Source organism: Balaenoptera borealis, assembly GCF_965194805.1.
Source record: "Balaenoptera borealis genome assembly, chromosome: 11".
NCBI classification, from domain to species: domain Eukaryota; kingdom Metazoa; phylum Chordata; class Mammalia; order Artiodactyla; family Balaenopteridae; genus Balaenoptera; species Balaenoptera borealis.
In genome coordinates this window covers 26,472,309-26,497,485 of record NC_138868.1, presented here as the reverse complement: position 1 = coordinate 26,497,485, position 25,177 = coordinate 26,472,309, and the positions used below count along the sequence as shown (strand labels likewise).

The window sequence follows — 25,177 nt, the reverse complement described above, 5'->3', positions numbered from 1 at the left end:
CCAAGCATTTACCACCCCTAGTCTAGGTCATTGAGACCAAATGAAATGACAATAAAGAAATTAAATAACCTTGGAAATTTTACCTTTCTCTTAGATGACATTTTGGCAAGAATATTCAATTAAAGGACCAACCACAAAATCAGGTAAGACAAGAATTGATCAATTTTCATGTTTTTTCCCACCCTCTATCATAGTACATTTTTAGTTTCATTGTTTGAATTTGGTTGTTGCACAACATACATACCTTGTAAAGCCAAGGGAGATTTCTCAGTTATACACTGGGCTATCTAAGACAGAGAAGGCCACATTCATCTATTTACACACTGAAAATCAAGTTTGGTGAGATAGTAAGGAAATGAGATAATAGGCTTAATGCTATTTTAAACAGTTCAGCTAAGTCAAGACTTGCACAGAATAAAAGTAGGACTCTATTAGTTTCAAATAGTAAACTATTTTAATTTTTTTTTCTTTTTTACCATTACAAGTGAATGGAATACTTATGCTAGTAGGTAAATTAGGATTGTTAGGTAGAATTAAGTATCTCCTAGAGAGAGGAGATCCTTTATTTTATCTACATTTATCATCTCTAGCTGCTTTTTAGTCAGGTTTGTTTTGTTTTGTTTTGTTTGTGTTTGCCAGCTCTTTTTTCATTCCCCCTAGGTCGGGCCCCAGCTATAGGGAGACTGTATTACATAGCTACACTGGAATTGCTTACTACATTTATCTTAGTAGTTAATACCAAAATGTGTATAGTTGAACAAAGAACATGTTTATCCCACTTAGTCTTGACTTTCATCCATTTAATATAACATTTAAAATAAATGAAGCTAGGGACTTCCCTGGTGGTCCAGTGGTTAAGACTCCACGCTTCCAATGCAGAGGACGCATGTTTGATCCCTGGTTGGGGATCCTGCATGCTGCACAGTGTGGTCAAAAACTTTAAAAAATTAAAAATAAATGAAGTCAGAACTAGGGCTTTTAGGAAGTGTATCTAAATTTTTTCTGGTCGTGTCTCTAGCACAGACTTTTAAAAGTAATCTGTATTAATTATTAGATGCTTAATAGCATGCTTACACCCAGCATTAAATTTATTGAAATCATAAGTGGTGCTTTTCAGTTGTTATATTCATGTTATTTTAATGATTTATCTTAAGATGCTAACAGAGAGAAAATCGATGTTATGGGCCTTCTGACTGGACTAATTGCTGCTGGAGTATTTTTGGTTATTTTTGGATTACTTGGTTACTATCTTTGTATCACTAAGTGTAACAGGCAACGACATCCAGGGTAAGTACCAAATAAAAATATTTAATTCACTATTATACGTTCTATACTGTCATTTTTAAATGGCTAAAAAAAATGGCTGCCTTTTTTTAAAAATACACTTTTGATTTTGGAATAATTTTAGATACACAGGAAAGTTACAAAGATAGCACAGAGAGTTCCCTTATATCCTTCACCCAGCTCCCTTGTTGCTAACATCTTATGTTACCATAGTACATTTGTAAAACTAACAAACCAACATTGGTACATTACTATTAACTGAGTTCCAACACATTAGTAAAGCTTCATAAAGGCCATAATTGTTTGCATAATAGAATCTCAGCATCCTTATTAGAATAAAAAGTTATTATCTTCTCTATTATCTGTAAGTATAGATGAGAAAGTGTAGAACTAACCTTATTCGACAAAAAGTACCACATGCGAAACAGGCTATCGAAATTAATGCTTATATATCCCTATGTACACTTTCAAATTCTATGAAGAAGCTAATGATGGTAACCAGGTGATGAAATGATTATGGAAATAGATAGTGGTGATGGTTGTACAACATTGTGAATATAATTAATACCATTGAATTGTACACTTGAAAATGGTTATAACGACAAATTTTATGTTATACGTATTTTACCATAATAAAAACTTTTTCTTTATTGTTAAGGTAAGAGTTTAGGGTAACAGATACGGAATTAAGATAACTCCATTGGAGGATAAAAGCTGAAGCCATGAGAGTAGGCAAGTTCTCTGAGTGTGATGAAAGGACAGAAGGCAAGTGACGGAGTCTTAAAGGATGCCCACAGTAAGGGTGCAGAGGAGGACATGCCAGCAAAGGGGGCAGAGGACAGGGGCAAAGTATAGTGTAATTCTATCCCCAAGCTGGCATTCCTGAGCAACTCCCTGAGGCATTAATATGATCGTGGGCAGGGACTAAGGAGATTGTCTGAGACTTCTGTAAATCCTATAAAATTTTGAAAAGTGAGAGAAGATAAGGAAAATTTTGTGCAATTTTTCTTAAGCCACTGTTTTAAGCTGAGAGGTTTCCCTTACTTAACAGACAGGAAATGAGCAAGTTCTTCCTGTTTTCTAGGGCTTTTGACTAAGATTTTATTCAGTATGTCTTTCCCCACAAGCTGTAGCATACCTGGAAACTCACAGGTTAATGAAGAAATCGGAAAATATGTCTTTAAAGACTCTCCTTGCCTTTTATCTTTCCGTCTTTTCCACCCCATTTATAGTATTTTCCCCAAGAAGTCCCTGTGTGCCCTCACATTTAATAATTTCCTTCAAGGTCTGTGAGCACAGGCATTGTTCAGTGTCCTCATGCTCGACATTGTCTTCTCTCTTCTTTCCGGTTTTTCTTCATTTTTCTACTTTTCTGCACCACTACACCTTCTTACCTTATGCTTTTTTTCTCTGAAACCTTCTAGCTTCTTTCCTGCATGAGGTTAGAAGCAGAATTCAAAGACACAGGGAATAAAGAGGTGCCATTATTATGCATATTTTCTATGTATGTTATTATAAAATTTTGAAAACCTGGGTATCTCTTATTTTAAAAGTTTTTAAAAAAATTTTAAAAAATAAAAATAAAAGTTATACTTAATGTTAGTACAGTATAATGCTGTACTGTTTACAGGTCACTTTTACATCTACTGTCTCACTTTGATTCTCACAGAAACCCTTTATAGGGGACATTTCAAACTAGGTTAACCAGACATTCACTTGTGTTAAGATTAACTTTTAAATACTTAGTAAAGTACCGTTCAGCAATTGTCCCAAGAAATTCTTGCGGCAGAGTTACGTGTTCTTTTTCTACATTTTGCAAGTCTGGAAGTGGGGGAAGGGTGAGGAATATTTGAAAAAGAAAAGAGTAAAAAATAAGATCATTGTTAGAATAGTTTGTCTCATTCCTCTGTAAAAACATGCCAAGAAATGGGAAACAGGATCTTTTCATTTCTTAGTCCCTATATTTTATGGAGGAAAATAGGCATAATATAATGCTGTCAGCTTATTTGAGATGTTCCTGGTGCATACTTTCTGATTTCAATCATGTAAGAAATCACTGTGGAGACACTTAATGACTTTAATATAATTATAGTGTTCCTGTAACTTAAATTTTGAAGGTCAACATGGAAAAATTCATTTCTTCAAATAAAACATCTGTCTCTCCTGTTTCCTATAAACAAACAAGTAGAACTTTTCGTCACAAGCTAATGAATGTGGCAAGTGACAAGCCTACCGTGAATACATTCCAGATTTCTGACAGAGGAGGAATTGTGTTGACTCCTCTAAGTAAACTTCTGAGGCTATCAGTCACCTCTCAACTATTGAAGGGCTGATTATCCAGTTCCTAGATTTACACAGATTTTTTTCTTTTCTTCTCTCTGCAATTTTCCTCTCTCCTCCCGTCCAATTCCAGATATCATTATAACCTCCAAAGGAAAAGGCATTCTAAGGGGCAAATTGATTGATTTAGTTTGCAAAAGTTTGCAGTATTTTGGGTCTGCTAAGCTGTCTTTTATTGGGAAGAATACTGTAAATATTGACTAGAGGTTGGGGATTACCTATACATTTTAATTATCTTATTAGTCATAACGATAAGAGGTTAATTTATGCATAGATGCTTCATAGGCAGCCAACTTCACAGTCTAAACAGATCAATTTACTAATGTCTAAATTTTAATTTGTAATTCACAAGTGAGAAGGGAAAATGTAGTTTCAAAACACCAGACCTGTGTTGCATTTCAAATTTCATTGGCTGGTGGTGTAGGTGACAGAGTTTTTGGTTTCTGTTTTTTTATTTTACTTTATTTATTTATTTACTTATTTATTTATTTTTGGCTGTGTTGGGTCTTCGTTTCTGTGCATGGGCTTTCTCTAGTTGCAAAGAGCGGGGGCCCCTCTTTATCGCGGTGCGCGGGCCTCTCGCTATCACGGCCTCTCTTGTTGCGGGGCACAGGCTCCAGACGCGCCGGCTCAGTAGCTGTGGCTCACGGGCCTAGTTGCTCCGTGGCATGTGGGATCTTCCCAGACCGGGGCTCGAACCCGTGTCCCCTGCATTGGCAGGCAGATTCTCAACCACTGCGCCACCAGGGAAGCCCGGTGACAGAGTTTTGTGAAAACAGTGGCCATATTGAACTAGGCCATATTTTTTTTTTTAATTAAAAAAAATTTTTTTGTAATTGTTGGACTTAAATCAATGGAGGTCAATGGGGAAAAGATAATAATCTGAGAAAGGGAACAATACAGGTGAAACCACAGAGGTAGACCAGAGAATTCATTGCACATACAGAGGAGAGTAAAGAGGCTACCTTGGCAAGAGCAGAGAGCTATAAAATAAAGTGAGGCCAGAATAAGGGAGGCTTTGAAAAGGGAGGCACAGGAGTTAGAACTTGATTCAGTGGAAAGTAGGCTGCAGGTTAGACTTTGCGGAGAAGAATGATATGATAGAAGTCCTGTTTAGGAGGGATGACCAAGGCAGCAGGGATTCAGTGGGGAACAGAGGAGAGAGAGACGGGCATCGCTGTTCTGACTATCTCTGTGGCATCAATTTCCTAGGCTTGGAGTTATGCTGCCTTTCAACAAAGCCTGGATTTGGTTTCACACCATACTTTGAGAAAATTTTAATTCAGGAGCAGGAGAAAAAGGGAATTCACGTGTTTTGAGTCCTTGTTACAGTGTTCCAGACATTGCTTAGATGCTTTACATAAGACATCTTTCTCAATCCACACAAAACATCTCTGTTGAGGTATCTATTATCCCCATTTTATAGAGGAGGAAAGCTGAGTTACGTTACCTTGCCTCTGGTCACATAGCTATGAAATGACAAGATCCTGTTTCTTACCCGTGACTGACTTCAAAGTTCTTGATCTTTCCATTATATCAAGATTCTTTCAGAGTTTATGGGTAAAATAAAACTGTTGTTATATTAATAAGTCAGGTTCAGGGACTTCCCTGGTGGTCTGGTGGTTAGGATTCAGTGCTTTCACTGCCATGGACCGGGTTCAGTTCCTGGTTGGGGAACTGAGATCCCACAAGCCACGCAGCATGGCCAAAAAAATTAAAACTAAAAATAAATTGGGTTCACCTTTATCAAAATGGTTGGATTTTTTAATATTACCATCTTAACCTAAAAATGCTGCTTTTCCTAGACCTCAATGCTGTCTCTGTTTAGTTCTTCAGCCACCTACGCAAGAAGGGGCAGACACACTCCCTCCATCATTTTCAGAAGACCTGAGGAGCCTGTCTTGTCTCCATTGCCACCTTCAGTGGAGGACACAGGATTACCTTCTTATGAACAGGCAATGGCACTGACCAGAAAACACAATGTTTCACCGCCACCACCATATCCTGGGCCAGCAAAAGGGTTTAGGGTATTTAAAAAATCTATGTCACTCCCATCTCACTAAGCCCACCTTGTTGTCTTGGTGATATAGGACATTCACATTATTTAAATGGTTTGTTTTCCCTGAACCAAAAAGACATGTCAATTCAGCCCTTTATGACAAACTGCAGAGAGGAAAGGAGGAATAAGCACGTGTACTATGCCACTGGAGATCTGTCAGCATCCTGGACCTGAACTTGATCATAATCAGCTGGATAAGGAACTTTGTATCTTTGCAGTTAAGAAGAGAACACTTTTTTGTTCCTTTTAATGGTTCAAAAAATCTGTTATGGATGCCACAGCTACAACTGGGGAACTATCTGTATCCTTTGTACAGAAAAAGTTTGTAGATTTCTTGTATTGAATACTAAAAAGGTAAGAATTTCTAATCGTTAGATTATCCCAAGTCATAATATTTGACCTACTCTTTTTTTAGGATTTCTTTTTGGTTGGAAATACTTCACAGAATTTTGCATTTAAATATAAATTGGTGGCCTTTATATAATCACTTGTTTTTTTATTTTAAATTATTGCATAGCATTCACCATATTTTGCACGTTTTTATTGTGAACTCTTGCTATCAGTCATGTTTTATTATGGGGAGTGGGGTCAATAGTTTTCTTTTAAAAAAAAACAAAACAAACACTTGCTAGAGAGTTAGTTCTTCAGAGGAAACAGTGTTGCAATGTTACGGATTTGCAAGGGTTGTTATACCACCAAATAAAGATACAGGCCTCAAATCTAGGAGTGACTAGAACTTGATAAGTTGTACATATTAATGATGAGTAGACACACCCATTTTCATTGCTACATTATCTGTATCCGGCTATAACTATTAATCTGGAAAATTTGTTGAATTTTATAAATAATAGTTTGAGAACCTGGAAGAAGTAACTTACTTTTCTGCTATCAAAATAATATTGATTAAAGTTACCAGCAACCCCCTGTATCTCTTAATGTCTAGACACAGAACACCACAGGTAATCATTTTGACCTATATTTTGTATTTTCTTCTAATTGTATATATGACCAGTCTTCCCTTAAGAACATAGTAGAGTATAAGCTATAAACTACTGGAATGAATGTTTGTGCACAAATTTATTTGAGTGGGTGTGTATGTATATGTGAATTTGTTTCCTCTTTGCAGGAGCTCAAAAAAAAAAATACTCCTTGAGAAATAGAAAATTCTGTTCTTTATGTTTTTTGCCAGGCATTGCTTTTTTCCTATTTAAGACCATTTATAAAATTGTATTTTGTTTTGTAATTTTTACAGAGGTGAGATTAAAACTTACATGCATTTGATAATTCCTTCCAAATTAAATGTTTAGAAAATATAAATCATATTATACTGTGTTTGAGTGTATGTCTCTCTTTTAAGACAGCATGATCTTAATGCAGATAAAAGAAAGATCTTAATCATTATAGACTGCTGAAGACTTTACCTTTTATATTTTCAGAGTCTCTTTGGTTGCGTGTTACAAAGAAATCATCTGGCAACATTTAGATATAATTAGGAAGAAGTCTTTTTAAAGCCACCTACATTACCTATAAAAAATTTACTGTTTGTCATACCTTGGCTTACATAAGCACTTTTCCTCATGTAACTTTGCACTTTGCCCTTATTTTAATCCTCTTTAAAGGTCGGAGGCAAACTCTACTCACTTTAGCAATCACACTAAGGCATAGAAGGATAGCTTGACCAAAATCTAACATGTTGGTGAGAGTTAGGTTTAGAATGAGCAAGCACACTTTTCTAGGCCCATCTCATACCTATAGAATTACACTGTCTCAAATTATGAAATTATAAAATAGAGACAATTCTAAGTCTGTATGAGAAATGTATAAACATTTGTCATATATACATAAATGTATATGGGTGCATATATTACATATCTGTATATGTATTCTCACACATGTGTTTCTTAGGATGAATAAAAATACAAGATACGATATATCTTTTATTGAATCACAATTTGAAATATTCCATGAACTTGTTTACTCCCATTGACTCACAAGAATCTAACTGCAAATCTAGCTTCAGAGCCTGTGACAACCCCGTCACCCCCGCAGTAGCCTAGATTTGTCATGTGCCATCATTAAGTGTGAAACTGTTGCTCTGACTTGAACAAATCTAGAATTTATCATTAAGATTATGAAATAACTGGTATTTGTAGAGCATCCAATGTTGAGCTCATATTACTTTAAATATAAAAAAGAAAATGTGATAGAACCATAATCAACAAATACTTATAATAATTAAAAGGAAAATATCAATATAAAATTATTGACACATATTTCTGTCCCATTCACGCTTTTCTATTCCTTGTATACTTTTGGTGGTGGGTTTTCTGGTTTGATTAATTTGTTTGTGCTTCTTCCCTGGGTAACTGATTAGTGTTAACCATTAAATCTGTTTTTGACACAAAGCTTTCTAGTTAGGTAGATCAGTTTTCCCCTCTATCACAATCAGGAAATGAATGTAATATGGGTATGAAAAGGGAATAAGCCTAGAAAAAGACAAATACACATTAATAGGGTTATACCTGCAGTAGGCTAGATAATTCTACACAGAATATTCTTTTTTCAAGATGAAAAAAATCAAAGAGAGCACAAATTATGACTGTGTCAAAGTTTTGCATCTGTTAATATTGTGCCCTCTGAGTGATTATACAGAGCTGGGTGAAAATTCTCAGAACAATTAAAAACTAGAGCAACAGCGTCCTCTGTGTCTGGTTTCCCGTTTGCCTGTAAAATTCTAATCATTTTTTCCTATTTCTCCGAGAAGTTATGTATGTGTGTACTTTTCCTATATGTGCAAGAGAATTTTTTAGTGAGAAAAAGTTTGTTAGTGCTGTTTAAAAGCTTAATTTCATATTATTCATTTTGCTTTTGTTCTAACTGAATGTGAAATAAATTAGTTACCAGTTTGATTTGAAATGTTGTATGTGACATTTATACTACTAGAAGAGTGTCTAGAATTTCTGTAGTTTTTAAAAAAACTAGATTCTTTTGCAGATCCTGCCTGTGTAGCATTTTGGAACACATATGACATATAATGATGCCTTCAATCTTCTGTATTGTGTGTTTCCTTCAACATTTTTTTGTTGTTTACAAATGTTTCCCTAACAGTTCAAGAATTTAAGGCAATTCAGTACAAATTTATCAGCATTTTCATTATCTGGAAAAAGCAACCCATTTTTGAATGCATATTTTTCCTACAGGTTTGATTATATTTTGGTTTTAACGGATTTGTTATCACAGACACTTTTTATACATGTGAATAAACTTTACGCTAAGTAAATTTTTGTTGCTTGTTTCAATTAAACATTCTTCTTCATATAGTGGCATACAATTATATGAGTTAAATGTGAACAACATGTTGCATGTTTTCAAAACAATGTTTACAGCATGGTATTGCTGTATGTATCTTTCACCCAGTGGTGCTAGCTTTCTATTTAAACAGTTTAGTTGCAGTTGTGAAAGTGCAATATTCCTTAACACAGTTTTAATATTTAATATATTGTTTGAGGCAAATTTATAATATATTACTCCTTAAAACTGAATTTACTTCTGTGACGTATATCTATACATAAATTAAAAATCAAAAAAATATAGTAATGTTATACTAAATTATAGGAGTAATAGTACCTCCAACTTAAGAGAAACACATTAAGTAATACTATGTATCATACACATAAACTCTGATTATTATTAAACATAACTTCATGTTCAACATTTAGACCACCTTCAATTTTTTTATCCAATTGAATAATCCATAAATGTTAATACTTATACTCCTTAAAATTACTTTAATCAAGGAAATGAGAAGACAAGGTAGTGACTAGGAGAAAACATTTGCAAAAGACACATCTGATAAAAGGACTGTTATCCAAATTATACAAAGAAGTCTCAAAATTCAACAGTAAGAAAACCAACAACCCGATTTAAAAAATGGGCAGAAGGGGGCTTCCCTGGTGGCGCAGTGGTTGAGAATCTGCCTGCTAATGCAGGGGACACGGGTTCGAGCCCTGGTCTGGGAGGATCCTACATGCCGCGGAGCGACTAGGCCCGTGAGCCACAACTACTGAGCCTGCGCGTCTGGAGCCTGTGCTCCGCAACAAGAGAGGCCATGATGGTGAGAGGCCCGCGCATTGCGATGAAGAGTGGCCCCCGCTTGCCACAACTGGAGAAAGCCCTCGCACAGAAACAAAGACCCAACATAGCCAAAAATAAATTAATTAATTAATTAATTAAAAAAAAAAAAATGGGCAGAAGACTTGAACAAATACCTCACCCAAAAAGATATTTGGGTGACAAGTAAGCATATGAAAACATGTCCAACAGAGTGTCATTAGGGAATTGCAAATCAAAACAACAAAGAGATACACACCTATTAAAATGGCCAAAATCCAGAACTGACAACATTAAATGTTGGTGAGGATGTGGAGCAAAATGAACTCTCATTCACTGCTGGTTGGAATGCAAAATGGTACAGCCACTTTGGAAGACAGTTTGGCAGTTTCTTATAAAACTAAACATACTTTTACCATTTGATCCAGCAATGATGCTCCCTGGTACTGACCCAAATGGGTTGAAAACTTATGTCCACACAGAAACCTGCATATGGATGTTTATAACAGCCTTACTTATAATTGCCAGAACTTGAAAGCAACCAAGTTGTCCTTCAGTAGGTGAATAAACTGTGGTACATTCAGATCATGGAATATTATTCATTGCTAAAAAGAAATGAGCTATCAAGACATGAAAAGACCATAGTGGAAACTTAGATGAATGTTACTAAGAGAAAAAAGCCAATCTCAAAAGGCGACAAACTGTATGATTCCAACTATATGACATTCTAGAATTGGCTAAACTATAGAGATATAAAAAGATCAGTGGTTGTCAGGGATTGGGTGAGGGGGTGGGCGTGGAGGATGAATAGGTAGAGAACAGAGGATTTTTAGGACAGTGAAACTACTCTGTATGATACTGTAATGGTGGATGCATGTCATTATATATTTGTCCAAACCCATAGAATGTACAACATGAAGAGGGAACCATAATGGACTTTAGGTGATAATGATGTGTCAATGTAGGTTTATCAATTATAATGAATGTACCACTATGATGTGGAATATTGATAGTGGGAGAGGTTGTTCATGTGTGGGGATGGGGTATATGTGAACTCTCTACACTTCCCACTCAATGTTGCTCTGAACTGCTCTAAAAAGTAAAGTTTATTAATAAAAAAAATTACTTTTAAGACGAAAAGTTTTCTTAGGACCAACTGAAAGTTTTTTTTTAAATACTTCCTTATATTCTGTTGAAGAGTAGGAAAAAAGAGTGTATTGTTTTAGTTATTATTTTTATGTAATATTTAACTAGGTGAAGTCTATAAGTAAAATTTCAAGAAATTCAAAAATATATCCTCGGACTTCCCTGGTGGCACAGTGGTTAAGAATCTGCCTGCCAATGCAGGGGACATGGGTTCGAGCCATGGTCTGGGAAGATCCCACATGCCGCAGAGCAACTAAACCCATGTGCCACAACTACTGAGCCTGTGCTCTAGAACCCACAAGCCACAACTACGGAGCCTGTGTGCCACAACTACTGAAGCCCACGCGCCTAGAGCCTGTGTTCCACAGTAAAGAGAAGCCACCACAGTGAAGAGCCCGCGCACCACAACAAAGAGTAGACCCCACTCGCCGCAACTAGAGAAAGCCCGCACGCAGCAATTAAGACCCAGCGCAGCCAAAAAAAAAAAAAAACCAATATATGAATCTCTAAAAAAATGTTATAAAATATATGTATATATCTCCTAGATTTTGATTGCTGTGACAAGATAATGAAACACAGACACAAACTCTAAAAAGCTAGGTGGAATAGCCACATTTCATCTAAAGATAGAACTTGTCCTAACAACAGCTTATTAAATATGCTTAAGAAGGAGAATTTTGAGGGCTAAAACCACAGAGATTTGGAAGGTGAGGGTGATTAGAAATGTCCTTACAAAGTTAATGCAGGAGTGTCAAGTCCATTGCTGACTCAGCGTATTTTTCTCACTCAGGGACCAGAAGAAATGATGTCAGGGGCACTGGTAAATAGATTAGGAGGCAGAGTCTAAAAGATGCTATATAAGTCGGAACTCTAGTTGAAAGTCACAAAAACTTAATTCAAACTGGTCTACAAAACTGGGAAGTCTACAGTTGGAACAGTCCTCAGGGACTTAATATCTCAAGTTCTAAAATTTGCTTCTTTGTGTTAACGCTGTCCTGCTGCCCACAGGCTTTCTCCATTTTCAGGGGAAGGCACAGCCACAGGCTTACATTATACCTGCTTAGTGACTGCAGAGAAGCAATTTTCTCCCATCCAAAGCCCACAGGTTACCACCAAGATTCTAATTGGCCATGCTTGGGTCACATGACCTTAGCTGGGCCAATGAGTGGGCAGGCCTGGTTCATGTGCCCACCCTGTATCCAGAGGATAGCATACCATGATTGGAAGTTGGAGAAAGACAGTTCCCTAAAAGAAGATGATGCTGTTACTAAATCAGGGGTAAGTGGATATTGGGCAGAAAAACTAACAGCTCTCTACTTCAGACATCAAGAATCATCCCAAGGCAGGCAGCAAGATCAATCAGAATCTCTTGTCACAAACCAGATGATGTGGGGCAGGGGTTAAACAATGCAGAACCAAGAGGATGGTCAGAAAGAAGGTGATTAGACAGTAGACCTAACCTCATTTACATTTCAAATCAATTAACATTTGTTGAGCACTGTAGTAGTTTTCTTTCGCTGCATAACAAATTACCACAAATCTAACGGCTTCAAACAAACACACATTTATTTTCCCACAGTTTCTGTGAGTCAAGAGTCCAGGCACCACTTAGCAAGTCCTCTTCTCAGGATCTGACAAGGCTGCATTCAAGGTGTTGGCCAGGCTGTGTTCTCATCTGCAGGCTGTATCGTGGAAGAATCCACTTTAAGGCTCAGTCAGGTTGTTGGCAAAATTCATCTCCTTGCATCTGTAGAATTGAAGGCCTTTATGGGCTGGAGGCTAGAGGCCAACCTTAGCTCCAGAAGCCACTTGCAGTTCCTAGAAGCCGCCCGCAGTTCCCGGCCACATGGGATTCCTCTATACTGCTGCTTATTTCATCAAGCCAAGAGATAGATTGCTAGAGTGTGTCTGCTAGCAAAATAAAGCCTTATATAATGTAACATAATCACAAGGGAGACATCCCATTATCTTTGCTATATTCTGTTGGTTAGAACAAAGTCGCAGTTTCCACCTGCACTTAAGGAAGGAGATTCTACAAAGCTTTGAATACAAGAGGTGAGAGATCATTGGGGATCACCTTAGGGTGTGTCCACCATAAGGATCTATCATGTGCCAGTCCCTAGGCCAAACGCTTACTTTACAGCAGGGGTCCCCAACCCCTGGGCGGCGGACCAGAACACGAACCTGTTAGGAACGGGCCGCTCAGCAGAAGGTGAGTGGCGGGCGAGTGATTGAAGTTTCATCTACTGTTCCCCGTCGCTCCCCATCACTTGCTTTACTGCCTGAACCATCCCCCCACCCCGCCCCCGACCACCACCATCCGAGGAAGAATTGTCTTCCACGAAACCACTGGTCCCTGGTGCCAAAAATTTTGGGGACCGCTGCTCTACAGGATCTTTCATTTCTTCTGACCATGTTAAAAGTCTTTCAATTGTAAAGTTTTATGTAAACGTGAGTTAACACCTAATAGTATTATTACAGCTTTTGAAAACTTTGTAATGTCTCATTATTTACCATTTTCATTTCATTTCATTCTTGTTCATTTTCCAACAATTCCTAGCATTAAACAGATTAAAGTACTTATATCAGAGATTATAATATTGAGAACAATTTGAGAAATTGGTCCTATTCCTTAGCAGGCCAAGGCACGCCCAAAGGAAAAGTAGTTGAAAAGAGTGGATCAAATCCCTCATCCTTGCATGCCCTTGAATGTTTTCTTTACTCTCACACTTGATTTATAATTTAGCTAAGTGTAGTGTTCTAGGTTAAAAAATCATTTTACTTGGCATAATGTGGATATTGCTCTAACATCTTCTAGCATCTAATCGCCATTAAGAACTTTAACAGTGTTCTGATTCCATTCCTTGACATATTTATTTCCCTCTGAAACCTTTTTTTTTTTTTTTCTTAAACGATGGAAATTTATTTTCTTACAATTCTGGAGGCTAGAAGTCTGAGATTAAAGTGTCGGCAGGGTTGATTTCTTCTGAGGCCTCTCTAGCTGGCCTGTGGATTAGCCATCTTCTCTCTGTTTTTGCACGGTCTTCTCTCTCTGCGTCTGTCTTAATATCCTCTTCTTGTAAGGATACCAGTCATATTTGATTAGGGCCCATCCTAAAGACTTCATTTTAACTTAATTACCTCTTTAAAGACCCTATTTCCAAATTCAGTCACTTCTGAGATACTAAGGGTTAGGATTTCGACATCTAAAATTTTAGGAGGACACAATTCACTCATAACACTGGTCTCCCTGTTTTTGTTCTTGTCTCCTGAGGTCTAGTTTCCATCCTCTGGTAACTTGCAAATTTTCTTATCCCTGGTGATCTCAAATTCACAATTCTGGGCCTTGGTTTTCATTTATTGTTCATGGCAACCAGTGCCTCCTTTTAATGTGAAGATCTGTGCCCCGTAATTCTAGAAAACTTTCTTGTATAATTTTTTGCCACTTTCTTCTCCTCAGTTTTCTCTACTTTTTGTATGATTCCTAATGGTTGAATATTGGACTTTCTGGATTGAGCCACTATTTCCAATTTCTTTCTCCAGCCATTCTTCTTTCTGCATAAGTTCTTATACTTTAACTTCTAACTCTATTAAATGAAAAATTTTTAGATTGTCATGTTTTTAATTTCCAAGAGCACTTTTGTATTCTCTGATTTTATTTTTACACATATAACAACTTCATTCGTGTATAATTTACATGCCATAAAATGGAGCCATCTTCACCGAGCAGTTCCACGAGTTTTAACAAATGTAGACACCCAGGTAGCAATCATCCCAACTGAAGAAATTTCCCATCTGCCCCTTTACTATCAATTCCCTGACTCTCCAGCCTCAGGCTACCACCAACCTATTTTCTGTCACTATAGATTAATTTTGCCTATACTAGAATTTTATATACTAAATCAAATAATATGACATATATACTTTAGTGTCTGGTTTCTTTTACTCAGCAGAATGTTGTTGCATATACCAGTAGTTTATTCCTATTTATTGCTGAATAGTATTTCATTGTATTGGTATATCACAATTTGTTTATTCACCTGTTGGTAAGTATTTGTGAATAGAGCTACTATGAACATTCATCTACAAGTCTTTGTGTGGACATATAATTTCAGTTCTTTTGGGTAAGTGCCTCAGAGTAGTACTGCTGGTAATAGATGGGTGTATGTTTAACTTTATAAGAAACTACCAAATTATTTTTCAAGGTGGTTGAACCATTTCACATTCCCAACAGGAACGTATGAAGGTTCAAGTGGCTCCCACATCCTTGCCAACACTGGCTGTTACAGTCTTTTAATTTTATCCACGCTGGTGGAATGTAGTGGTATCTCATTGTGGTTTTAATTTGCATTTCCCTGATGACTGATGATATTGAGTATCTTTTTTTAAAAATTTTATTTTTGTATCTTTTTACATGCTTATTATCCATTTGCATATCTTCTTTTTATCAAGTGTTCATTCAAATCTGTGGCCATTTTTTAATTGGTTAGTTTCTCTTCTTACTTTTGAGTTACAAGTGTTCTTTGTATAGTCTTGATACAAGTCCGTTGTCAGATATGTGTTTGGCAAATATTTTCTCCTGGTCATAGCTTGCCTTTTCATTTTCTTAGCAGTGTCTTTCAAAATGCAGAAGTTTCCATTTTTGATGGAGTCCAATTTATCTGCTTTTCTTTTATGTTCATTATTTTGTGTGTCCTGTCAAGAAATCATTGCCCCAAGATTGTGAAGATTTCCCTCTGTTTTCTTCTAGACATTTGACAGTTTCAGCTTTAACATGTAAGTCTAATTTTTGTGTATATATGAAGTTAGGATTGAGATTCATTTTCCTCCATTCAACTATGCAATTGTTTTAGCAAGATTTGTTTAAAAAGCTATCCTTTCCCCACCTAATTATCTGAATTATCTTGGAATCTTTGTTGAAAATCAATTGATGATATACCTGGGGCCCTCTTTTATGTTTCATTCATCTCTGTCTATCCTTATGCCAGTACTGTACTGTTTTGCTCACTGAAGCTTTGTAGTAAGTCTTGAAAAGAAGTAGTGTAAGTCCTACAACGTTATTCTTTCCCAAAATTATTTTGGCTATTCAAAGCACTTTGCATTTCCATGTATATTTTAGAATTAACTTGTCAACTTCTAAATCAAAATACTTTTGGGAATTTAGAGTTGCATTAAATTTATAGAAAAATTTGAAGAGAATCACCCTCAACAATTATGAGTCCTCCAATCCATAATATATTTTTCAAGATATTGAAAATATCTCTCAGCAATGTTCATAGATTTCTGTATACAAGGATTGCATATATTTTGTTAAATTCATCCTTAAGCAGTTCATGTCTTTTTATGCTATTCAAAATGCTATTTTTAAAATTTAATTTTCCAACTCTTAGGTATACCCAACAGAATTAAAAACACATATTCACATAAAAACTTGTGTACAAATATTCATAGTAGCATTATTCATAATAGCCAAAAAGTGGAAAACCCAAATGTCTACCAACCTATGAATGAATATACAAAATGTGGTATATCCATATAATGGAATATTATTCCACTGTAAAAAGGAATGAAGTACTGATAGATGCTACAACATGGATGAACCTTGGAAACATTATGCTAAGTGAAAGAAGTCAGACACAAAAGTCCACACATACTGTATGATTCCATTTATATGAAAAGTCCAGAACAGGCAAATCCATAAAGAAAGTAGATTAATGGTTGTCAAAGGCTAGGGGGAGGAGGGAATGAGAAGTGTTTGCTATTAGACATGAGGTTTCTTTCTGAGGTGTTATAAGTGTTCTAGAATTAGATAGTGGCGATGGTTGTACAACCTTATGAATATACTAAAAGCCACTGGACTGAATACTTTGAAATTAAGAATTTGTGAATATCTCAATTTTTAGAAATTGTATTTTCCAACTGTTTACTGTTACTATGTAGAAATACAATTGTTTTTTACTTATTGACCTTGTATCCTGTGATCTTGCTAAATTCAATTATTAGTTCTACTTTTTAAAATAGATTCCTTAGGATTTCCTATGACATAAACATGACATTCACAAATAAAGAGAGTTTTATTTTTTTCTTTCTGTTTTCCTCACCTTATTGCTCTGGCCAAACCTCCAGTATGATGTTGAGAAGAATGGTGTGCCTGAGAGTTTGAAAGCAAATGTAGTAAATGTTAGCATTTATGAAATGTTAATGAATGATATAGGATATGCTTTGTATTATTCTTTATTCTACTCCATGTCAAAATAAAAAGTTAAAAAAAAAATTGAAAACTATGTGCCAAGCACTGTTCCAAGCACATACTGTTATTTAATTCTCTTAATACCTCTATGAGGCAAGTATTATTACTAAGTAATAATTTTACAGGCAGGTATTTTACAGAAAAGGAGACTGAGGCACAGAGAAGTAAGTAGTCTACCCAAGTTCACACAGTAAGCAGCAGAAGCAGTATTTGAGTGAATGTAGCCTGGCTTCAGAGTCTATGCTCTTAAGCATTATGCTATTCTGTCTCTCCAAAGAGTATAGCTTTAGTTTTTATTTGGGGGGTGGGGGAGGGCATATAAGCTTTTGTTCGGAAGGACTACAGTTTTGTTTTGTTTTGTTTTTTTAAAGACCCCAGCCCACTTGTTTCACCCTTGTATCCATAACTTCTTTGGAATTGTCCCAGTTCTGACCTCTTGAACATGTTTTCAAGATGTAGCTTCTAGCACTTTTAGCAACATTCTTTCCTTCACTCTGCCTTGTCCCCTTAGCCAATCCATAGCTGATAGGAGAAGATTCAATAACTAAGACTTGGGACAGCTCATACATATAAATTTAAATCACAACACTAAAATTAAGTAGTTATATCAAACACTAGTATAAGACATGTTCTCCCAAAAGCAGAACAATTTGGGCGCAGGTAGTTTAATTGGGAGGGAGCAAGAATGACAGTGAAGGGAGAAAGGCAGGACAGGAGAACAAACCAAAGGGCATATTATCAAAGTTGCTGTTGTCGGCAGCAGGGGCTCACTTCTGTAAGGACCACTCTCTGAGAAGGATGAAAAATGCCTCCCATAACAGCCCACCTGGAAGCTGGGAGGCTGGACATCCATTCTCCATTGATTGAGGATTTCTCCTGATGGGGAAATACAAACTCCCCCGCATTCTGGGGAGCTCCAGTGAGGCCCAAGAAAGCAGAATGCAGGAAGATGCATGGCAGGGTCGTGGGGTAGGCTGCTATGCACACAAGGTAAGTCAGCACTGTCTCAGAGGTGAGCCAAGGGATGTGATGTGGGCGCCAGAGGAGTCTGCTACAACATGTCATGACCAATGCTTCCTCTGAGTTTTTAACGTTGTGAGCAAGCAGCCACGTTACATGAGTAGCAAAACAAATGAGTATGCATAAAAATAATAAAACTAGTATAATGAATAGTCTGTGCTTTGTTACTTTCAAAAAATGTTCTCTACGAGTAGAGTGTGTATGTGCGTAACTCTATAAAGAGACTGAATTTCGATTTCTCCCTTGAACAGAGAAACAACTCATGGAAGCAGAAGAAACTTGAAGACATGTTGAGCAAGAGACTGTAAGTTTCCCTAGACTTTGCAGAAAATTGTTAGAGGGTTTTGGACTTCCACATGATGTTTGAGCCTACTATATCTGGATCTTAAGTAACGGAGAAATCCCATTTGACAAAATTGAATCTGATACCAGGTAATGATACGCTTAGTAGTTAATATACATATACTAACATTAACATGCACGACAATTAGGTGAAGTCTAGATCTCTCCCAACAAGCTTCCTTTACCACCACCATATCTGGGGCTTTGTGATAAAGGGAACAGAGAAGCAACAAGAGAAGGGAGAGGATATAAACCAGCTATGCAGGGGGATTTCTGCTCAGGCAGAGTGTGCTTTAGTGCCCTACTCTTAGGCCATAGATGAGAAACTGGAGGCTTGAGAACACATGCTCTACCACCCTTGGTTTGAGGTTCAATCCTCCAGCAGCAAAACCTCTGGAAGATATTTGCCTCAAGTTGTGTTTGCAAACAACCAGAACAGGAGTATAATAGGACTGTCCAAAGTAGTGGAATATTGTTTTCTTTTCTTTTTGTTGTTGTTGGTGGTGGTGGTGGTGGTATATACGTGTGTAAACCTATGAAGAGACTGTACTTCTCATGTTGATACACTGATGTTCCATCCAGGCTGAAGATGTGGAATGGGGTGGGACTTTGGGAAGAGCAAGGGAATGTTGTCCATAGCTTTGATCATTTACTCCCTGTTTAAGAGATTCACATGGCTCCTTATTGTGAGGAAGTATACTAAAGTAATTAAATGTTTGGGTATTGGGCCAAATATGGCACTATTTGAACATCAAAATAAATAAATATGGTAACAGACTATAATCCTGTGTTCAAGGACTCCCAAGACCACCCTGTATTCAATGATTTGCTATAAGAACTCACAAGGCAGTCAAGTTGTTATACTGATGGTTACAGTTTGTTGCAATGAAAGGATACAGATTAAAATCAATAATGGAAAAAGGCACAGAGTGTAGAGTCTAAGGGAGACCAGGTGCAGTTTGAAGTTGTGTTCTCCCAGTGGAGTCCTGTGGACATTCATCACAGGATGTGTTGCCAACCAGGGAAGCTCACCTGAGCCTTGATGTCCAGGGTTTTTTTTTGGGGGGGGGAGGTTGATCACATAGGCATGGCTGACTCCCTGGTGGCTGACCTTAATTCTCTAACCCCTCCAGCGGTCAAGCTGATACTGTGTGGTCCAAAGCCCCCACCATAAATCACATTGTTAGCGTAGCTATCTAGTGTGGTCCAAGGCCTCAGGTAAACAAAACCACTCTTAACAGGTAGGATATTCCAAGTGCTTAGAAGTTATGGCCCTGGAGCCTGGCAAGGGCCAAACCTTTCTCTGGAATACACAGGGTTTGGACAACCTGAACCTGCTAAGTTATTTCTATTCTGCACAAATCCATTGAATAAAAAAATTCATGAATCTATACTGAAATAAATAGATAGGTAGACAAATAGGAGATAAAGAAAAGTTCCTTCTTGTAGAAGAATGATAACTAATTATTATAGAAGAAAGGATGGAGTTACAAAAATTACAATTTGGCAACCATAATAATAATTGATTTCATCAAGAATCATCAGTGGATATGCTGTAGTGAGCTGATTTGTGGTTCCCCAAAAGCCATGTCCATCTCCTAATCCATAGAACATGTGAATAAGACCTTATTTGGAAAAACGGTCTTTGCAGATGTCATTAAGTTAAGGATCTTGAGATGAGATCATCCTGGATTACCCGGGGGGAATCTAAATCCAGTGACAAGTGTTCTTATAAAGGACAGATGAGAAAGATACCTGGAGGAGAAGGCAATGTGAAGACAGAGGCAGAAACTGGAGTGAGGTAGCTGATCCAAGGAATGCCGCCAAAAACTGGAAGAGGCAAGGAAGAATTCTCCCCTAGAGCCTCCAGAGGGAGCACACAGAGCCCTGCAGACATCTTGATTTCGGGCTTCTGTCCTCCAGAATTTTGAGACAATAAATTTCTATGGTTTTAAGCCACCCAGTTTGTGATAATTTGTTGCTGCAGCCACAGGAAACTAATACAGGTACTAAAACCAGTGGTGAAGGAATGATGCTTCAGGAGTTTACAGTCTTAAAGTACCCACAAAACATTCATCAATTATAAAAGAAAACATAGCAACTCTTTAGTGGAGATACCTGGCAGTAGCACTTTAAACAAGCCTATTGGGTTCTGGAGTCAAACATAGCTGGTTTGAAGCTCCACTTGCACTCTTAACAATTTATATTAGTTTATATGATTTGGGCAGTTAATGTCATTAAGCCTCAATTTCCTATAAAATGGAAATAATAGTGACCAACACCCACATTGTAAGGATATTTTGAAGATTAAATGAGATAAACCATGCAAAGCCCATAGCACAGGACCTAGCACATATGTATTCGATACATATTGGTTATTCTTGCCCACCCACCTCCCCCGACAAAAGCAGCTGGACTTTATTGCAGGGAAGTTACAGAGGAGCAGGGCAAGTGGTCTCTGCAGGAACTCCCATCACTGAGCAGGATTGCCAGGTCTTAGATCTGTCTGGAAGGCAGGAGAGGATCAGAGTTGTGTCTACGTTGGTCCATCCTGCAGGCTGGAGGCCCAGGCCCTCACTACTTGGAGCCAGGGTAGGAAACAGCCTTTCCTGTTTTCCCCAGGGTCTCCAGCAGAGTGTCCACGCTGTGCTCAGAGTCGATGCAGACCTTCTTGTTGGGCAGGTCAATGTCAAACTGAACTCCTCCCAGCTCATTGAGAACCTGAGTGACTGCATTAGAGCAGCCTTCACAGGTCATGTCCATGGAGAACTCGTGCTTTGGCATGACTGAGGAAGTGATGGCAGTGGCGTTGGTGACGCCTCCCCCGCTCTGCATATTGGTTATTCTGATGAGAAGAGCTATCATCCACAGAAACATGTGTAAATTTCCTGTAATCTATTCAGGGAGATAAAAGATATCACTCAGTGATAGACTTCATGATCAGGCCACACCCCTGTCTTTCCAGCTCATACTTAAACTGTGCTTTGGTCTCTGGTCATTCAACCTGGCTTCTTCCAGACCCCTATCAGCTAAGCCAGTCACCAGAGTTCAAGAGATCATCCATATCCGTAGTTAGACCCTTCCTCTACATACAAAATTGATGATCAAGTATGTTTCTTGAAGTTCTCCTCACTGGGAGGAATGTGACTCATCACTGTCTTTCAGTGACACCTGTGGCTTCCAAAGAAGCAGGCTTAAATGCAGCTCTTCTGACTCCATTGCTGTCACCCTGGAGGGTATGATAGGCAACAGAGAGAGCAGCCAAATATGATTGGTATGGTCAAGCCTCAGAGAAAATGATAGTGGGACTTACTTCATTTCTGATGTTTTAATTTAATTTCTGATGTTGACCTAAGAGACTGAAATGAGTTCTCCCCTGGCAAAGACAGGGCTTATAGTTCCCCCTCCCAATGCCAGAAGAGAAAGGAAAAATGGAAAATTAAGGCCCCCTCCCTTAATCAACCCACTTCCCACAAAACTTGACCTTCTTGTATCTTTCTAATTAATGGTTGGTCTATTTGTAACATTGGAATACATAGAGTTACTGACTACATTTCTCATCAGTTAACCCTAAACTCTTCATTTCCCCACAAGCTAATAAACAAGGCTGCCTCAGTGGAGATAGAGTTCCATTACTCCCTCCCCCAACTGATTGCCTCCATCACCTTAAAACAAGCTGAACCCTGGGCTTCAGTTTCATCAACAACAGAATGAGGGTGATGAACTACTCCAAGCTTCCTACCAGTTGAAATACTCAGTGATTTTCTAATGGGATGGAAGGAAGGTTGGGAAATGTGGGGAGAGTGTTCATGGACATTTTCTAAGGCATCACTAACTTCCAGTCAATAAACTCAGAAGGAAGTGAAGATGAGAGTAGGGGAGGAGGAAACACTCTTTTAAGTGGAGGGTCCCAATTCATCTTGCAACCAAATTGTCTTTGTTTGTTTGTTTCTAGAAAGGAGTATGTAAATGATTAAATGGAATTTCTGAATGGGTATTTAAAAAATAGTATTTGTATTTATTCATTCAATAAATATGTATTTAGAGCCTAATATAATGTCAGGAGTAGTGGTAAGTACTGAGGATACAAGGATGAATTAACCACAACTCCTGCCTTTAAGGAACTCATGATCTGTGAGGGAAAGGGGCAAATACACAACGAATTGCAATGCAACAAGATGGTGTTAAATATAATAAATATAATAAGCACCATAGAGCAATTGAAAAGGAAGCAATTGGTTTTGCCTTGGAAAGTTGGGGAAATGTCATGGAAGACATAACAGTTGACCTGGATCTTAAGTTCCGCAGGCAAAGACTGGAATGAACATTTTTACTTAAAACAAGAACAACAAAGCTCACTGTAGACTTTTGAGGAGGTCTAGATCAGACTTAAACAGTGTGGTTGGGGATTATTTGAAAGAGAACATGAAAAGTTTGCAGAGTTGGGAGTATATTTTCAGTAGGGAAGAAACATTCTTCAGATAATGCCATCAATTTTACCAAAAAGATTTTATGATGTTATTTTGTAGACATGTTGTAACATTGGAAATATACTTGCATTGACTTAGGGTAAACTAGGGAAATTTCACTTAGTGGGCAAAGGAACATCATATATGGTGACAGAGTAATATTATTTATAAAATACTCACTACTTCACTGTACAGTAGAAACTAAAGCAACATTGTAAAACTATACCCCAATAAAAAAATAAAAATAAAATTTACTGTTAGATAAATAAATAAATAAAATACTAAAATCCCCCCTTAATATCTTTTCTCTGATTTATGTGACATAAACTACATAATGGTGTGAGGGACTATAAAGGTTTTATTGCCACTTGTTTGGTATTGCCTGCATAACTCATTCTGAGTACCAGTTGTGGGTATCAAACTAAGTGCCATAAAACATTTATAGCATGCCACTCCACTTCCTACACCTTCCATACAGACAAAACTTTAGTGCTCACAAAAATACTTATAAATGAATAGTTAGTAGTGAAAAAAATTTTTTTGTTTTATTTGGATTACAGATCTCCAGTCTGCAATAAGAAAAGTAAATGTTGTAAGGAAGATTTATGTTACTTCTCTGCAGGATCTCATATTATCTGGCAAATTCCTTCCCCAAAGAAAACCACTTTTCAAAGATATCCTCAGTAAATGCATACTGGGATTAACATAAAATTGGCAAAGTCACTTGGGTCCACACATTTGAATTCATTTGTAAATAACGACTACTCACTTCCTTGCTTCCCCACCCCGGACCAGACTCCAAGCATCACAGGTGCCGAAAGACTTACAAAAAGGAATGAATAGGAACAAAAGGATGTAGGCGCCAGGAGAAAAACAGAATCTCCCAGAACAAAATTAATCTCAGAAGGAATAGCAGATCCAATACCAGGTATTACCGAAGTTTAAACTGCTTTTTAAATGGTGAGATAATGTATCAAATTTATTACTTCTACTATGCCTGTCTGATTTGCTTAACCTTTATGTCAGGCTTATCTTGAGGGATAGATTTCTCTGCTAAGCACATAAATAGGTGTTAAACCTGTATTGATTTTTTAAGGGTGGTGGTCAATAAACTTTACGGTTTTTTTAAACTTTTACTTTATGCCTTAAGGACCAAATGATGATTTCTATGATCCCTAAGTTTCACTACTCGTGAGTTACTAAAGAAACACAGCTCTGACATACACTAGAAGAACCGCAAATAATCTTTAATTTACCCCCCACCAAACAGCTTGGAGGTCTGACCGGAAATGTCTGGGTAGAGTCCTGCTGAAGTTCCAAGTCTCAAACAAAAAGTCCAACACAACGTGTGCACAGTGAGTTTAAATTTATAGTAATTAAAGTCATCCAGATGGTAGCTGCATTAATCAATGAAGAGGCAGTATTTATCTTGGGACAGACGATTCTGAAACCCAGAATGAGAAAAATCCCCAAGGAGGGGGTGGGGACAGTTAATAAGAGCCCCTGGGAAAAGTCCTTCAACGAGGATTGGCAAATAATACGTTTGAATTGGAATCTCTTTGAATGTAAATCTCCCCTAACAGCAGGAAAAGGGTCCTCTAGCCCACCAAGCTTTGGGCAGGAAGGGAGTAAACGGAACTGTAAAACAGCCCGCTCAGCTGTTTCTGGTTTGGGACGAGGCGCAGAGAAAGGAATCGCGATGTGGGAACTGAGTATTTGAGTCGCTCAAAATAACTAGAAGGGTCAAATAACGAACTGCAGGCAAAGCGCTGACAAGCCTCCCCCTCTGCAGCACCCTGCGCTGGGTTTCCGTTCAACTTCCCCTCCCTCGCGAGGACTAACGGCAGGCGCGGCCCCTTCCCACGCGGGGCGCGGCGAGCGCGGACAGCTCCCCTTGGAGCAGACGAGGGCGGGAAGTCCGCGGCCCGTTGGGCTAGGGCTGGCGGGCGCCCCTCCGCGTTCCCGGAGCCGGCTGGGCCGGACAGGCCTCAAGCCTTCTCCGCCCCGGCTGGCCTTCCAGAGGCGGCGGTGGCGGCGGAGGCCTCTCTGGCTGTCCGCCTGGCCCGCGAGCCGCGGGCACGGGGCGCCGAGGGGAGGCGGGGCGAGGCCGCGGGGCGGAGGGGGGCGGGAGGTGCATCCTGGGAAATCCACCAACAT

The 25,177-nt window shown here is 38.1% G+C and overlaps 2 protein-coding genes across 5 annotated transcripts in view; one reads left to right on the top strand and one right to left on the bottom strand.

The window, feature by feature from the left end:
• Positions 1-8,963, top strand: part of PRRG4 (proline rich and Gla domain 4) — a 19,110-nt gene extending 10,147 nt beyond the window's left edge. For 3 of the 4 annotated variants that reach the window (XM_082343879.1, XM_082343880.1, XM_082343881.1), the window contains exons 4-6: positions 95-143; positions 1,155-1,287; positions 5,453-8,963. In XM_082343879.1, coding sequence (XP_082200005.1) covers positions 95-143; positions 1,155-1,287; positions 5,453-5,687 — 417 coding nt within the window. In that variant the 3' untranslated portion in view covers positions 5,688-8,963. Of the gene's footprint in view, positions 1-94; positions 144-1,154; positions 1,288-5,429 lie in introns of all 4 variants that reach the window. The other variant, XM_082343882.1, reaches the window with a different exon arrangement.
• Positions 8,641-25,177, bottom strand: LOC309606571 (uncharacterized protein; the record flags this gene model as incomplete). Its single annotated transcript, XM_082343905.1, has 2 exons — positions 8,641-21,446; positions 24,863-25,177. 2 exons carry the CDS (start codon positions 25,175-25,177, stop codon positions 21,129-21,131), a joined length of 633 nt encoding a protein of 210 aa, XP_082200031.1. The 3' UTR covers positions 8,641-21,128.